Source organism: Leptinotarsa decemlineata, unplaced genomic scaffold, assembly GCF_025532065.1.
Source record: "Leptinotarsa decemlineata unplaced genomic scaffold, Ldec_3_MD MMD2_tig00000505_RagTag_RagTag, whole genome shotgun sequence".
NCBI lineage: Eukaryota > Metazoa > Arthropoda > Insecta > Coleoptera > Chrysomelidae > Leptinotarsa > Leptinotarsa decemlineata.
In genome coordinates this window covers 6,405,726-6,423,861 of record NW_027412549.1, presented here as the reverse complement: position 1 = coordinate 6,423,861, position 18,136 = coordinate 6,405,726, and the positions used below count along the sequence as shown (strand labels likewise).

Genomic DNA, 18,136 nt, shown 5'->3' with positions numbered 1-18,136 from the left:
CATACATCCTAATAAACTTTCACATTTATATTAGTATAATAGAAGATTGAACTAAGATGGCTGATCGAACTAGAATGAATTCAGTGAATTGATTAGAATGAACATTATAAATAGAATCAATTTCAGGATAATTGTCTGGCTCTTTCTTTATAATTCTGTCAGACAAAGCAAAAAAGTCATCGCACTACTTATGGTGGTCTAGTCATCTTTGTAATCGGCAGATTACGAAGCCGTTCTTTAATAATAATAATAAATAATAATATTCATTGATTTCTTCAGGACATCCTAATATACATACATTATTTTAAAAATATATAAATAAATGACATAAATAACAAAAATGATATGATAGAAGAAAAAAAATAAAAACCATTTATCAATGATTCCAGAATGGTTTCAACATGAGGATAAACGTTATAAATATATTACCAAACAGAAAAAAGAAAATCAAGTATGATATTTTATATAGTTCATTAGTTTTTTTAATTGAAAAACATTTATTGAATCTTTCAACGAAAGTGGGAGTTTGTTATACTCATATATAGAAATTTAGAAATAAATAATGATAATGAGATACCATTAATAATAATGAGATACCATTGTATAGTGATAACGATAAAGGTCCATTTATAGTAATTGTTGAATCAGAAGGAAGAAATTTGAGACCTGTTTCTCATTTAGAAATAGCCAAAGATGTAGATGTATGTGATCTTAAATTAGAGGATATTAAAAAAATTAAAATGAGTGGTAGAAACAAAGTAGGAATAGAATTTAATAATAGAGTGCAAATAATATGGTGAACAATGAAAGACTGAGAGAAAAGGGTTATAATACATATGTACCATATAGTCATGGAACGTGGAATAGTTAAAGGAATATCCATATTTTTACAGAAGAAGAATTAAAAAATATGATAAAGAGTCCATTCAAGGTAGTTAAAGTTAAAAGAATGAATAGAAGAATTACAACAAATGTACGGTTACTTTGGCAATAAAGTTGAGCAATATTTCGTATTTTCTATTCTCTTTCCCGAAACAGTGAAAAATGTATTTTGAAGGCATCATGAATATTTGAAATGACGGAAATTATAGAAAATAGTGCTCGGATTTTCTCCTGCACACTCTCATAGACAACGGCGATGTTTTCGGCAAATCTTGCGTTTTGTCGACGTACGAGTGTTAGTCGATCGTTTACTGAACCAGTGATTATTTTGATAAAATAATTTTATTATTTGACGTGCTGTTGAAGAATTTTAGGACCAAGTGGCACCCACGGCCTGATGACTTCGACAATTGCGGAACTAGTCAAATGTTACACCCATGCTCAATCTTTAAAGAGATGGGATGAAATCAAAGGATGTAATCTTGCCAGGATCACCTTGGGCGACCCTGGGAAGCTGGCGCCGAAGAAATATCTGGCGATGACCAGGAAAAATCTACGCCTTACAGTAGGATTTCTGACTGGCCACTGTCAGCTAAGGAAACACCTACATAATATGGGGCTAGTGGACACACCTCTATGCAGGATGTGTGAACAGGAAGATGAGACTGTCAGGCATGTCCTGTGCGAGTGCCCGGAGTTATCGTCAATAAGAGAGTGTGTGTTCGGCGAGTCTTGGCCTACACCTGCCGATATAAAGGAGATGTCTCCCAGCGACCTGTCCACCTTCCTGGAAAGGACAGGATGGACGACGACCTAGGAGGACAACTCCTTGGGAGGATGTACAATGGGTCACATGTGGCCTAAGTGCGTGGGCTTACACTCACCCTCCCTACTCTACAGATACAGATACAGATAGAAAATAGTGAAAACTAAATGAAAAATCCGAACAGGGCGGTATACCTCTGTCAACATTTTAATCAGACACCCTACTACATTTATATTTTGTTATAGTGTTAACAAAAGGAAACGAAGAAATATAGCAGTGACGAAATCAAAAAACCGGCCGTCGGAGGCGGTACAAATCCATCAATATTTTTATTAGAGTCTCTGCCACCTTCATAATTTGGTATAGTGTTAATAAATGGAAATAAAGAAATATGGCAGAGGTGAAATAAAAAAAACCGGCCGTCGGAGGCGGTACAGCCATATTTTTATTAGAAACTCTGCCACCTTTATATTTTCGTTAGTCAGGGAAGCTATAGATTACGCTGTAGACGACCCCTCTCGATATAGAAGGCCTCGACACTGTTGAATGAGGCCCCTATGTCCTCCGTTAACAGATGAATAATATCTTCATCCATCTCACCGCAGCCAGGTAGGGGTACACCGCGAAGGGCGGTATGGATGTCTGAGGACACTCATGCCACCAACACAGATCAGTTATGACCCATTCGTCCCTCTGACGAAAATCAGCCCAAAGGGTAAGGGAGCAAGGCTCCAGCCTGACAGAAACGATGATGACTATCGACCTTTATATTTTGGTACAGTGTTAAGAAATGGAAATAAAGAAATATGATAGTGGTGAAATAAAAAAACCGGCCGTCGAGGGCGGTACAGATCCAACAATATTTTTATTAGAGACTCTGCCACCTTGATATTTTGGTATAGTGTTAAGAAATGGAAATAAAGAATATGACAGAGGTGAAATCGAAAAACCGGCCGTCGGGGGCGGTACAGCAATATTTTCATTAGATACTCTGCCGCCTTTATATTTTGGTACAGTGTTAAGAAATGGAAATAAAGAAATATGACAGTGGTGAAAACAAAAAACCGGTCGTCGGGGGCGATACAAATCCATCAATATTTTTATTAGAGTCTCTGCCACCTTCATAATTTGGTATAGTGTTAATAAATGGAAATAAAGAAATATGGCAGAGGTGAAATAAAAAAACCGGCCGTCGGGGGCGGTACAGCCATATTTTTATTAGAAACTCTGCCACCTTTATATTTTCGTTAGTCAGGGAAGCTATAGATTACGCTGTAGACGACCCCTCTCGATATAGAAGGCCTCGACACTGTCGAATGAGGCCACTATGTCCTCCGTTAACAGATGAATAATATCTTCATCCATCTCACCGCAGCCAGGTAGGGGTACACCGCGAAGGGCGGTATGGATGTCTGAGGACACTCATGCCACCAACACAGATCAGTTATGACCCATTCGTCCCTCTGACGAAAATCAGCCCAAAGGGTAAGGGAGCAAGGCTCCAGCCTGACAGAAACGATGATGACTATCGACATTTATATTTTGGTACAGTGTTAAGAAATGGAAATAAAGAAATATGATAGTGGTGAAATAAAAAAACCGGCCGTCGAGGGCGGTACAGATCCAACAATATTTTTATTAGAGACTCTGCCACCTTGATATTTTGGTATAGTGTTAAGAAATGGAAATAAAGAATATGACAGAGGTGAAATCGAAAAACCGGCCGTCGGGGGCGGTACAGCAATATTTTCATTAGATACTCTGCCGCCTTTATATTTTGGTACAGTGTTAAGAAATGGAAATAAAGAAATATGACAGTGGTGAAAACAAAAAACCGGTCGTCGGGGGCGATACAAATCCAGCAATATTTTTATTAGAATCTCTGCCACCTTCATATTTTGTTATTTTCTTGGATTTATATTATAGTTTCAAGTTTGCATTGTCAGTCATTCATTATATTTTTGTATTGTATTTACTTTTCAAGTGATATGTTTTTATTACACAGTGCTTTCCTTTAATGTCCCCCCCCGTTTCATTTTTTAAACGGTTTAAAAAATGAAATGGGGAAATTGTTACTTGGGATAATGAAATTGATGTATGAATACTATATTTTGTAGTAAAATTTACAAATGAAATTCTCAAGATGGAGACTGGGCGCCATCTGAAAAAAAAAATTGAATAGAAAGGGGGGTCTTGTGACACATCATTTTGAAACTCTTATCGAATACTTCACAATCCTAGAATATAAAGTCAATATCTTTACTCACTATAAAATGGCGTTACATTTAATAATTACCTAAATACATCGGTGTTTAACTTCCATAATTTGAAGAAATAAGTCGATTTCAGTTCAGAAAATGTCCGAAATGGTTGCCTTGAACTTTCTGAAATCAGAACTGCCCAACCGATATTTCACGTCGATATTTCTTCAAATATTTATTATTCTCTGTCGTATATCCAATATTGAAGCAAGTTCAGTTTTGTACAACTTTTGTGCTTCAAATAGCCCCATAAAAAATCAAAAGGTTTCAAATCTGGCCAGCGGGCCCTCTAATCACCAAAATCGTCGAAGCGAATCCTAATGAATTCGATATGGATATTGTATTCCAACAAGATGGCGTGCCACAACTTCAGACAAGCAAGAAACTATTTAGATATCAATTTCTTCGGTCGTTGGATTGGTCGTCGAGGTCCTACGGAACGGGGGCCCCTCTTGCCAGATTTGACACCTTTGGAGTTTTTTTGGGGCTGTTTCAAGCGCAAAATTGTACGAAACTAAACCTGCTTCAGTATTAGATATACGGCAGAGAATAATAAATATTTGTAGAAATATCGACGTTACAGTTTTAGAAAATATTCGACGTGAAATATCTGTTAGGCTGTTCTTATGTCAAAAAGTTTAAGACAACCGTTTCAAACATTTTCCCAAGTGAAGTTAGCTTATTTCGTCAATTTATGAAGTTAAACATCGATGTATTCAAGTAATTATTAAATGTGCCGCCATTTTGTAGTAGGTGAAGATATTGAATTCATATTCTGGGGTTATGAAGTATTCGTCAGGAGTTTCAAAATGATGTGTCACTAAACACCCCTTTCTATTAAATTTTTATTTTCCAGATGGCGCCCAGTCGCCATTTTGAAGTTTTTATTCGTCAATTTTACTCCAAAATATAGTATTCAAGCATCAATTTCATTATCCCAAGTTTCAAATTTTTCAAATGACAAATTCAAAAAATAAAAGGGGGGAACTTGAGGAAAAGCACTGTTGAATACAGTACGCAGTGTCTCTTATTTATTATAAATTTGTATTATTTTACCAATATATAGTCTCCCGATCTGAATTTTATTCATATTGATTTTTTGATATTATATATTGTGATATAGGTAGAGTTCAGTTTGTAATGTTATTGATTTATTATGATTTTGTGTGATGTGTATGTCAAATGGCTTTCGATATAGATTTTTAAGATATTTTGTGTTTTGATATTGTTTTGTTGTGAAATTTAGTTTGCGTTGACTTTGGTTTATGATATAAATGCATTTTTTAGGATGTGATTTACATTTTGTTTTTTTTTGAGATTATAATAAGTAATATAATTCAGTTTGCATTGCCATTCATTGGTTATGATTTTGTATTTATTTTGCATGTGCCGGTTTTAATTTCCTATCTGTGATTTCTCTTTATACTTAATCAATAAACAACAACAAAATATGAAAGTGACTGGGCCTCTAACAAAAGTATTGCTGAATCTGTACCACCCCCGACGATCGGTTTTTTTATTTCACCTCTGACATATTTATTTATTTCCATTTCTTAACACTATACCAAAATATGAAGGTGGCAAAGACTCTAATAAAAATATCGCTGGATCTGTACCGCCCCCAACGGCCGGTTTTTTTATTTCACCTCTGACGTATTTCATTATTTCCAGTTGTGACCACTATACCAAAATATGAAGGTGGCAGAGTCTCTAATAAAAATATTGTTTGATCTGTACTGCCCACGAATGCCGGTTTTTTGATTTCACCTCTGTCATATTTCTTTATTTCCATTTGTGACTACTATATCAAAATATGAAAGTGGCAGACTCTCTATTAAAAATGTTGCTTGATCTGTACCGCCTCCGACGGCCGGTTTTTTGATTTCACCTCTGCCATATTTCTTTATTTTCAGTTGTGACTACTATATCAAAACATGAAAGTGGCAGACTCTCTAATAAAAATGTTGCTTGATCTGTACCGCCTCCGACGGCCGGTTTTTTGATTTCACCTCTGCCATATTTCATTATTTCGAGTTGTGACCACTATACCAGAATATGAAGGTGGCAGAGTGTCTAATAAAAATATTGCTTGATCTGTACCGCCCTCGACGGCCGTTTTTTTTATTTCACCCCTGACGTATTTCTTTGTTTCAATTTCTTAATACTATACCAGAATATGAAGGTGGTAGAGTCTGATAAAAATATTGCTTGATCTGACCGCCCCTGACGGCCGGTTTTTTTATTTCATCTCTGCTATATTTCTTTATTTCCAGTTGTGACCACTATAACAAAATATAAAGGTGGCAGAGTCTTTAATAAAAATATTGTTAGATCTATACCGCCCCCGACGGCCGGTTTTTTTATTTCATCTCTGCCATATTTCTTTATTTCCATTTGTGACCACTATAACAAAATATGAAGGTGGCAGAGACTCTAATAAAAATATTGCTTCATCTGTACCGCCCCCGACGGCCGGTTTTTTTATTTCATCTCTGCCATATTTCATCATTTCCAGTTGTGATCACTATAACAAAATATGAAGGTGACAGATACTCTAATAAAAATATTGGTTGATTTGTACAGCTTCCGACGACCGGTTTTTTTATTTCGTCACGGCTATATTTCTTCGTTTCCTTTTGTTAACATTATAACAAAATATAAACGTGGCAGGGTGTCTGATTAAATTGTTGACAGAAGTATACCGCCACCTGCTCGGATTTTTCATTTAGTTTTCACTATTTTTTATAATTTCCGTCATTTCAAATATTCATGATGCCTTCAAAATACATTTTTCACTGTTTCGGGAAAGAGAATAGAAAATACGAAATATTGCTCAACTTTATTGCCAAAGTAACCGAGGTCTTTTGAAATTTTTTTTTTCGAAGCAGCCAAATTATTTCCAAAGAAAAATATTCCATGTATCTAATCAAAATACACATGAATTTCCATCTTCACCAAAGAGATATATAATTAATAACCAAATTTCAGTTGAACAACGTAAGGAAGTATATAAAGAAAATATACAAAAAGCAAAATGATCTTATGCTCGAACTATATGAAATAAGAATAATAATAATAACAGAATGGGAGATACGGGATATAATACAAAAGAAATAAATGACATGCAATAGGAGGAGACTGGTCTACTGCGCCGAAGAGAAGCAAAAACAAAAAAAAAAAAAGAAGAAGAAGGTAGTGTCAAATGGTAAAGGTTAGCGTTCGTGTTGTTGAGATACTTTTGCGAAATGGCCAAATTTTGTATTTTGTGTGGACAATCTAAATTAGACCAGAATATTCACCTTTATGCAGTACCTAAGGTAACTATAAGATATATCTATAGACTGGTAGATCTGGATCTAGGGTAGTTCTGACGTTGCCGCAAGATGGTAATATTTCTATTCACATATTTTAGTCGCCAATTGATCATATGAAAAACAAATACGTGAGTATATAGCTAGAAGCTTTCAACTGCGACAAAAACTACCTTCAGTTCCTTGATGTATTATGATTGTGTCAAATTTGAAAAACTATCTTTGCTGGTGGTAATTAATAAATTCGATTAGGGAGCTGTTCCTTATTTGGATAGCCTAGTTTATTGAGTACTGGGTGTAATGAGGCGACATTGTTTCTTGTATGGGTATTCCAAAAGTGATTATTCAAGTATTACATTACATGTGGTACCTAAAGTAAGGATAATTTGTAAATTACTCAAGAAACAATATAAATCATAAACAAAATAGCAATAGACATAAAAGAAAAATGTTCACTTCAATTTTAATGTCAGGGCAATTTAAGTTACTAAATCGAAATACAGGAACAAAATGTATCTATTTAAAATTTCTCAAAAAATGAAATGTAATTTTGGACTCACTATTGGCCAATGAGTATTTGATGATAATGTGTGCGTTTTGTTCTCACTAATCTTACTGCAGATTGAGTCATTTCCGCCAAAAGTTATTTGCTGTTTCTGCTCAACATATTTTAATTGAGTAGAGACAGCAAATAACTTTCAGTAGGACGGACAGATCTGGAATAGATTATTGTGAACAAAACGCACTGAATATCATAGTAAAGCTAACGTGTTTACTCACCCTAATATCAATATTTCCATTCCAATATTCACATAAAAATTAAATTTGTTCCGACTGAAAAACAAGGACTTGATGATAATGCTAGATTATTATATATTGAAAAAAGTAATTCAAAGAAGTTGGCAAACTTTCATGCATTTACATATGATAATAATATAAGTTAATATAATTTAAAATGATATTTTACGTCAGGGTCATCACAATTTACACCTACCTCTCAACTTACATCATTATGCTGTAGAATACACAACACTGTACCCTAACGCGAACAGCGATACTAACGGAATCTAGCATTTTTAAAAAGCTTACTGAAAGCAAGTTAGTCATATTGGTCTCCAATTCTACACATATGAGTTGCTACACCATTGTACAGTCATCTAACTACAAATCATCCCATAGCAAGATACTCCTATATTTTTAAACAATCCTCCAGGGTTTGGTTAAAAATGGACTTTTCAGTATTATGACCCATATAATGGGAATCCAAATCAACACATTTCACTTTACTTTTTTCCAAGAATTTACATCTTTTTCAAAGCTTTTCTGCATCATAAAATGATCAAAACACATCCCTTTCACAATTATTCCCATTTTTCATAAACTCTATTTGAATTCTGCTTTGATGCTTGTTATGGGATTAGAAATAGGTGTTCATTCCAGAACGATATCTTAAGAAGTCTTAAAGATATCATTTTGTTACAAATAAAGACATCTTCAAGAAGATGTCTTGAGATATCTTTTCAATTTTTGAAGATATCTTAAACTGCTATATTTGAGACGCCTCTTCAAGAAATTTTACAGGAAAAAACTATTTGTAATTTTTTAGAAGATTTTTAATGTAGCTAACTTATGTTCAAGTAACTTTAAAAAGATTTATTTGCATTATGCTTTTGTCCGTCAATCAAAAGTTTTTAGTTCATTCAAGTTACAATTATATTTTAATAACGCCTATGAGAAACTAAGCAGTACAGAAGAGTAAACACTAACCACATAATAGAATATCGAGACAACTAACAGGAGACACGATCACAAAAAAATTTCTGTGACAGTAAGTACTTGAAAAAACGACTTGGGTAGGCGCAATCGCTTGAACTGTTTTGAGTAAGACCAGAGTGCGTTTGAAATATCCAACCTGACCATGATGAAGTTACATGTATAAGAATTTAAGTGTATATTTCTGTTATATTTGGAAGGAAATTTGTCTTATAACTATTATATGCTACACATAGTTTAACATAGCAAATTAAAAATATACACAAATCTAACACAAAAAAGATATATATATATATATATATATATATATATATATATATATATATATATATATATATATATAAATATAAGATGTGTTTTACTGGGTACATCAAAGATATCGAACGTCTTGAGACATTCAGATGTGAAAAATATATATCTAAAATAACTGATGCTGTATGGGTTTGGAAGCGAAGGTTTGTGAATTATTCAGAAGCAACAAAAGTAGTGAAAAAAATGATAAAACTATGTGTGCCATCGTTAACCCTCTTGGGTGATTCAACTCATTGCAATTGAAGAAAGCAGAAAACTAGAATTTCGACAGCTTTTTGAACGAATTTGATGGCTATTTTGCTTAAAAAATTAATTTTTACATTATGAACTTATGATCTAAGAGAATCCCTAGTCAATCATGTTATCATTTATGGATTGTTAGGTGACAGCTTATGAGAGAAATTGTTAGCAGCACCATTCGAAAATACTCAAGACAAATTAAAAAATCAACAACAGTATGTTTTTTCTATAATTCATATTTGAAATATACAAGTTGAAATAATATTCAAAAGTTAATAATTGTGGTTTTCAATATCCAGTAACAAAATGTCCATCCCTTGGAAAAATATGGTCTTAATTTTTACGTTGGATCATTTTTCTATTGTATTGTAAGTAATTGATTAAAGATAATCATTCCAACTAATTGATACAGTTTATTTTGTGACTTTCACTATAGTGAAATGATAATCATTCCACCACCAGGCAAAATTTTGGTCGTAGTGAAACTAACAGAAAAGAAAAAAAAGTTTATTTAATTGATGAAAGTCAAGAAACTTAAGAAAAAGGATGATATAATTTTGTTGATGAAATCTATCATACTGTAAGATATTTTCCATTCATACATTTCATTCATCTGGATCAAAGTGATCATTCAAATGGATTTTCTTGGGATCAGGAAATCACAGTTGAGGAATAGAATATGAAATACAAGATTGATAAGAAAGCAATGGCAATTATGATATCTTCAGATGATTTGAGGAAAATGAGGTTTGATTTGAGGGTATTTCAATATTATAAAATATTATTTGTGGGGTCTTGATTTAATTTCTAACTACATATTTACCCAAAATATTGTATTTTTTGAATAATTGAATTATATTTTAAATTCTTCATTGATTGTAGACCACAAAAGTTGAAATTAATTTATGGTTATGTTATGAAAAATAAAATATAACATTCAATATCAATCCAATATACATCTGCAGTATATAAGAAGATGAACTTCTTAAAATCATTTTTTGAGATCACTCTTCTGCTGGCCTCACCTTTGGTGTCGTCTCTCCATGAAGCAAACAACATCTTGAACTCAACTGGCTCGTGACCGTCGATTACTCTTGTCACCCTGGTGTTACTAGGATATTTTTTCTTCTTGACAAAACCTCGAGCATTTCTAAGGGCTTCATTTCTCTCCTTCTCGCTGGCCTTTCTACCAACCCACACCCAGATGCCGTTAGTTTCGTGATCCACAATGAAGACATCCTGAGATAGTTTTAATGTCATTGAAATTCAAGATATACTGTTTTTACTAATATAGGGTTTTCCAAAAGGGGCTTCCGACCTTTGAAAATTGATAACGGCCATCTTGTTGAAGCTACATCTGTTAAATTAGGTGTCATTTATTCAGTCTGTATTGCCAAATCACTATGGACGGATATAGCATTCAACAGCACGTCAAATAATAAAATTATTTTATCAAAATGGGTGTTATGTTCGGGCAACATACCGCGCGCTCCGCCCACCGTCGCCATAATCGTCCTACCGAGAGGTTTATTCGCAATGTGGTGGATAAATTTGAGTCCACTGGTTCAGTAAACGATCGACTAACACTCGTACGTCGACAAAACGCAAGATTTGCCGAAAACATCGCCGTTGTCTATGAGAGTGTGCAGGAGAAAATCCGAGCACCCGTATCTGTATCTGTAGAGTAGGGAGGGTGAGTGTAAGCCCACGCATTTAGGCCACATGTGACCCATTGTACATCCTCCCGAGGAGTTGTCCTCCTAGGTCGTCGTCCATCCTGTCCTTTCCAGGAAGGTGGACAGGTCGCTGGGAGACATCTCCTTTATATCGGCAGGTGTAGGCCAAGACTCGCCGAACACACACTCTCTTATTGACGATAACTCCGGGCACTCGCACAGGACATGCCTGACAGTCTCATCTTCCTGTTCACACATCCTGCATAGAGGTGTGTCCACTAGCCCCATATTATGTAGGTGTTTCCTTAGCTGACAGTGGCCAGTCAGAAATCCTACTGTAAGGCGTAGATTTTTCCTGGTCATCGCCAGATATTTCTTCGGCGCCAGCTTCCCAGGGTCGCCCAAGGTGATCCTGGCAAGATTACATCCTTTGATTTCATCCCATCTCTTTAAAGATTGAGCATGGGTGTAACATTTGACTAGTTCCGCAATTGTCGAAGTCATCAGGCCGTGGGTGCCACTTGGTCCTAAAATTCTTCAACAGCACGTCAAATAATAAAATTATTTTATCAAAATAATCACTGGTTCAGTAAACGATCGACTAACACTCGTACGTCGACAAAACGCAAGATTTGCCGAAAACATCGCCGTTGTCTATGAGAGTGTGCAGGAGAAAATCCGAGCACCCGTAAAAAATTCAACTGATTCAAGAACTGTAGCGATGAGGCCGTTTCTGGATGAATTAGTACGTGAACAAACAAAATTGTCAAATTTGGGACGATACCACTCCACATGAGATCCAACACCGTCCAATGCATCCAGAAAAAGTCATTGTTTGGTGTGGATTTTGGGTTGGCGGCGTCATCGGTTCATATTTCTTAGAGAACGATGTTGGCCAGGTCATCACTATCAACGGCGAGCACTATAGGTCGATAATTACCAACTTCTTTTGACCTGAACGGGATGATCTGGGCACCAACGAAATGTGGTTTCAACAGGACGGTGATATGTGTCACACAGCTCATGTGTTTTCAACAGGACGGTGATATGTGCTACACAGCTCATGTGGATCTTCACCACGAGCGATTTGAGGGCATAGTCATCTTATGTGAAGATGATATGAACTGGTCACCGAGATCGTGCGATTTGACCCCGTTAGACTTTTTCCTGTGGGTTTTTTTAAGTTACAGGTGTATGCAAATAAGCCACAAACCACAGCAGTTCTCAAAGCAACATAACCCATACCATCGGTCAAATTCAGCCTGATTTATGCACCAGAATCATGGAAAATTTGACGTTTCGAATGCCCTCCATCCAAAGAAGCCGTGGCGGACATTTGAACGATTTTATATTCCGCACATAATGTCATCAATAGGTCTTCCAAACGAATCAAAAATTTCGATATCTCACACACTTTGTTTTATTTAAATTTAAAGATAGGAAGCCCTTAATGAAAGACCGATTCCTGGTATCTACCAAAGTCACGAAAGAGTTTTGTTCATTAATTATGCCTGATCAATAAACAGTACTTGTCACTAATGGTAAAATTTCAATATCCTAATATTTTCTTTCAGTGTGTTTCAAATATGTTTCAATCATTTTCCATTGGCAGAGAATAAATAAAATGACTCTCCTTACAGATGAACATATTTACTCACCTGTTGATTTAAATCATTTTGTTGGAATGGTCCACTCTTGATCTCGACCACCCTGTACTTTCCATTATTTTCAGAGCACTTGTACAATTTCATCAAAGATCTTTGATAATTTCCATTTACATCACCCTCCCGGATTTCTGGTAGAATTAATCTTTTCTCTAGAGGCAGATATTTGCTCAATTCTTTCTTGATATCATCTTGTAAAGTTTTTTCGTAGCCATCATCAACAAAAATTATATTATTAATTTTGTGCTCTTCTTTCATGTCAACAGCTATCTGCAATAGAAAGAAAGTTAACTTGAGCTCTAATGATCTAAATAATTCAAAGATAAACGAAATATGTAGTAGATGAATGCTTATTTCAATTCTGTATAACTAATGAATTCTAGTGTCTATCGATCGTTGGAGAATGATAGTTTTAGGGATTAGATAAATTAGTCATAGACCTTTTTGCAATGAGGCACTGTTGAACAAAAAAAATTACTTAGTGTATAGATTGATTTGGTAATACAATTGTCGATACTTTGCCAAAATATTTTACATCCTCATAAGATGAAATAAACAATAATTGCATAGAGTAAATACAGATACATCTATACAATTTTCAACATGGTAATTCTTGAGATGAACTTACATTAGAATAAAAAATACAGGCATAAAAAGATAGTGTATACTCTTTTTCAGTATGAAATGTGTTCATAAATATATTATTTTATGCCTTGACTGTTTTGTGTAAATACAGTAAGATATACTATGTAATTTGGTGTTTTGAACACATTATTGTGTATATTTTCTTTAGGGAAAATGCAAGTTTTATTATTATTATCATGATCAAGTCCAATATCCAACCCTCCAACTTTAAAAGTATTATTCACATTTTCTGATACTCACTTTTACAGCATGTAACTTCTCTCCTGCATCGCTAGCTCGTCCTGTCCAAATGAAAATATTTTTCAAAGTGAGTATCAAAAATATGTCAGAGCTAGTGAAATAATCCCAAGAAACCTTTGACATTTCTTTAAGAACAGGAACTCTTTTTCCTCTAACTCTGTACACTCTAACACACTGTCCATTTTCAATAAATTCATGTTTGATTATCCTGTAAAAAAATGACCTGTATTTTTTTAATTCAATTCAAGACAAATTTCCATCGAACTTTTTCTTCGGTAGGTACAATATTTTTTTACAAAAAACATGTTAGGCTTATATAGTACAAAACTTAAAAGGGGCAAAAATACACTAACAGGCGTTATGAGTGCAAGAATGATGACTTATGATATATCATTGAAAAGGTAAAATCTGATTCTATTCAAAACAGAAAGAATCCTATGTAGCGCTCATAGTAAAAAATAAAGTTGATGATGGTGGTCGGAAGACGAAACGTCGGATAGCCAATCTGAAAACAGGAATGGCAGGGAAAAAGTAGCAATGTGGAAGTGTAATCTATTTTCGAATCCTTCGCAAAATAAAGACAGAAAAAATAAAAACCATATTCCGAAATTTCTTTTTTCCGGATATCTCCGGATATACTCGGAATTTCAGAATTTTCTCAAGGGCATATAGTCAGGTAAACGCGCAACTCTGCCACAATTTAACCATCTTCTTATCTCTCAAAATTTTCGAGATCCCAATGGTGAGGATCGAATTTGAAACACCATCTATACATGTGTGTATATACTTAGGCGTCTGAAATGACCCTTCCATACTAACTAGTTGTCCCAACCAAATGAAATTAATTTCTGCTTTTCATATATATGAAGTTACTTGCGACGAATCTTCCAAAAAGAAGACGTTGCACAGCTCCTTATAGTTTCACTTCAGGTATCTGCGCGGCATTAGCTGGGTTGTTTTTTCGTCGTGCATCTGCCACACGTACCTACAAAGTTGTAGGTTCACAGTTCACATGAGAGGCAAGGGTAAGGTGTTTTCACCTGAACTTGAGTATGTCATTGAGTAAGTTGTATAAATAAATTCCTGAGAGGAACATAGATATTCCCTAGTTCTGGTAAAAATTCCAAACTTTCGCCTCTCATGTGAGACCTACGATTTTGTACGGACATGTGGCAGATACCCGACGGAAAAACAACAGCTAACCCAGCTAATGCCGCGCAGAAAGCTGAAGTAAAACCATCTGGCACCTCTGCAATGTCTTGCATTTATGAATGGCTGAAATTTATTTCATTTGGTCGGGATAACAACTGAAAACACGTTGCAAAAAATATCATGTCCATTAAGATTTTCGAGATAAATGATGTAAACTATTTATTAATGTTTTATTAAGAAAAAATACATCGATTAGTGAACATTTTTCAATTCTTAATCAAAAACTGGTCAAATTTCGTCGTTTGTGTCTCTTTACATCGAGTTGTTTGACAGTATTTCTATAAATGACGTCATAGTGTCGCCATGTTGAATTTGGAGAAAAAGGCTCTTACGCCACCATTTTGAATGGAAAGGGCCACATGTGTTATATCTTTGAAAAGAGAATTTCAAATCCAATCAAATGACCAAAAAAATATATTACCTAGTAATCATTTGAATGGCATCGTGTGCAATCATTTCGTTGTCACTCGATATGTAAAAATAAACCTATAAACCCAACGTAAGTATAACCATTTTCTCAAACAAGTGGGAATTTGAACATGTTCGGTTATTTTGGGAAGAATATGTAGAGTAAGAAGGGGGGAGGAAGGTTTGCTGAGGGGTAAAACTGGAACATGTAGCATAGAATTACTCGTATACCTGATTCACTATAAGCAAGCTGGCGTTACAATTCAGAGAGATATGTTGTTGTTGACATGTTTTTCATTAAAAATTAATTCAAAAACTGAGTATATTGTCATCTTGTGATAACCTTATCTCTGAACGAATTTACTCCTGCGTATGATTTACACAATTTTCAGTTTTCAATTAGAAAAAATACCTGAGCACTCACTTTATACCATTTTTGAAGTAGCTGAGGAATCTGGAACTTTCATTGCCCTCACTTTCCCGATGTTGGCTGGCACAACTATTCAAAAAATTATCTAATTCCACTGTTTTGTAGGCTGCCACGCCTGACCTATCTGGGTTGGTCTGGGAACCCAACCAGAAATGTATATGATATTCCATAATAACACCTTTTACTTCCCGCACCTGAAAAAAATCAGTAAGCCAAAAATTTGTGTAGGAGTATAAGAAAAATGTTGAAAATGAACGGCTTTTGTAATTTCGAATGAAATTACGTCTGATCTGTCCCTCGAGAGAGGTAACAAACAAATAAAAACTTGATGAATCAGTTTTTTAGGCAAATGTTCCTTTCATCATTTACTAAACCATAACTGAATATTTGTAATTTGATGGCAGGTCTGGCAGAATTTACCATAAGCATAATGAAGATGAGATAAAATTCCACGAAACTTCATACTCAACACGTTCAATGCCTACCTATATTTAAAATTTTTCTACCAGTGCCACTATCTTATATAATCTATAGTGGGCATAATTTTATTAAAAGACAGTTTTATTGGACTATATTTATTAACTGATGAAGAAATTTTGTTTATGAAGAAATTGAAAGAACAATATACCCAAGGGTGTAGTAGGCAACTCTAATGCAAACTTCAAATAAGATGCCAGTTACACCTATAGGTGTTGTAGTTGGCTATGGTATTCGAAGAATACCATAGCCAACACACAAAAACCGGGAACCCCTTCGCAAGAATCACAAACAAACATTGTGGCAGTTTTTTTTTAATCTGATACAAAACTTACACTCTTTTCGCAGCACTCGTTTAATTTCTTTTGTTCACTGTCTATACCTGAATATTTTTCTAATTTTTTTCAGACTTGGCCCTGTAATGGCCACAATATTTTATACCTTCGGCAAAATTTTTTCTAAAATTACAAAATATGAATAAATATCTTTTTATACCAGTGTAATAGTCTAGTTCACATGTACTTTTTTTGTTAAATTTTTCAGCCCTGTCCAAAAATTACGACCAAGGTGTCATTCGATTAGTATTTTTGCCTAGAAAGTTTAAGGAAAGGTCTGAAAACGCGCCGATAAAAATTACAAAAGTTATAAACAATTAAGTGAAAAAAAAATGGGGCTTTAGTTTTTTCTTAATATCTCGGAAAATTTTCAAAATTTTGGAAATTTGAAAAAAGATTTGAAAAGATCAATGAAATTGCGTAAAATAAGTCCCGACTCCCGAAACTGTATCTCGATTATTTATAATTTTTACAGAGCCCTGAAAATAGAGCCAAAAGCGGGTAGTCTGGCTTCCGCGCGCCTTTCGTCACTATGATATAAAAAAAAAAAAAAAAATTAAACATATTAAATGTAAATATTAAGGAATGAAAAAATTCATGTAATGTTGAGATACATCAATAAACAATAATCCGCAGTCAAAAATTTTTATCCCAATTTTAACGTTAATTATAAATTTGTTAGTTAATAACTTTTTCTGAATTGAAAGTTAATATAAAAATCCCTATAATTATTAAACTAAAACCCTGGCATTTTTTCCTTTGGTGAAGTTATCCTTAATAGGCAAAAAAATAGATTACCGTTTCCAAAATAAAAAAATTGTTATTTTCTATTTTTTTATTGACAATTGAAAATTATAATTTTATAAAAAATACATTACAATTTTTTTTTATTTTTTATTGTTTCAATGTCTCATGGCTAAAAACTAATTAGTCATTTTTTTTTTAATTTTTCATAGCTATTAATAAATTTATTATAAACAAATACATTGTTTAGCAATTCGAAAATTTTTTTTGCATTATGTTAATGGAAAAAAATCATGATTTAAAAAAAAAAGGTTTATTAAAAAAATTTCTTTGTTGCTAAAAAATGTGTTTGTTAATTAACAATCGTTTTTTGCAACTAAATATTGAAATTAAGGAACCGTTTTTTTAAAATCATAAATTCTATTGTTCTTTAAGGTTTTGAAAAAACTTTACACCTTATTCCTCCTTCTTTAACACTTTTCACTTCAATAATCAACATTTTTCTTATAGAAATGTTAAAAAATTTACGGAGATGCTTTTTAGTTACATATCACTGTATTTTACGTTTTTAAGGTTAATGATATGGTTGGTACGACTGATGCAGTCAATATTCATAAAGTAATTCAAATGTTTTTTGCCTTCATTCTTTAGCTCGTAAATTGGTTTTTGGTAGTCTATTAGGGTAAGATGGATTTAAGAAATAAACTGACAGAAGCTTATATTCCGCAAAATAATCCTAGTGAGTATGAGTTGTAGGTAA

At 34.0% G+C, this 18,136-nt stretch overlaps 2 protein-coding genes across 9 annotated transcripts in view; one reads left to right on the top strand and one right to left on the bottom strand.

Moving 5' to 3' along the window:
• qua (villin like protein quail) overlaps positions 1-18,136 on the bottom strand; it is a 94,410-nt gene that overhangs the window by 13,916 nt on the left and 62,358 nt on the right. For all 5 annotated transcript variants that reach the window (XM_023163910.2, XM_023163906.2, XM_074173818.1 and 2 more), the window contains 4 exons: positions 15,815-16,014; positions 13,771-13,978; positions 12,880-13,155; positions 10,571-10,784 (listed from right to left, as the gene is read on the bottom strand). In XM_023163910.2, the coding sequence (XP_023019678.2) occupies positions 10,571-10,784; positions 12,880-13,155; positions 13,771-13,978; positions 15,815-16,014 (898 nt within the window). The remainder of the gene's footprint in view (positions 1-10,570; positions 10,785-12,879; positions 13,156-13,770; positions 13,979-15,814; positions 16,015-18,136) is intronic.
• The window catches only part of LOC111508426 (uncharacterized), a 36,566-nt gene continuing 25,504 nt past the window's right edge, over positions 7,075-18,136 (top strand). The window contains exons 1-2 of one of the 4 annotated variants that reach the window (XM_074173823.1): positions 7,150-7,226; positions 13,779-13,837. In XM_074173823.1, coding sequence (XP_074029924.1) covers positions 13,820-13,837 — 18 coding nt within the window. In that variant the 5' untranslated portion in view covers positions 7,150-7,226; positions 13,779-13,819. Of the gene's footprint in view, positions 7,227-13,778; positions 13,838-18,136 lie in introns of all 4 variants that reach the window. The other 3 variants (XM_023163912.2, XM_023163915.2, XM_074173822.1) reach the window with 3 other exon arrangements.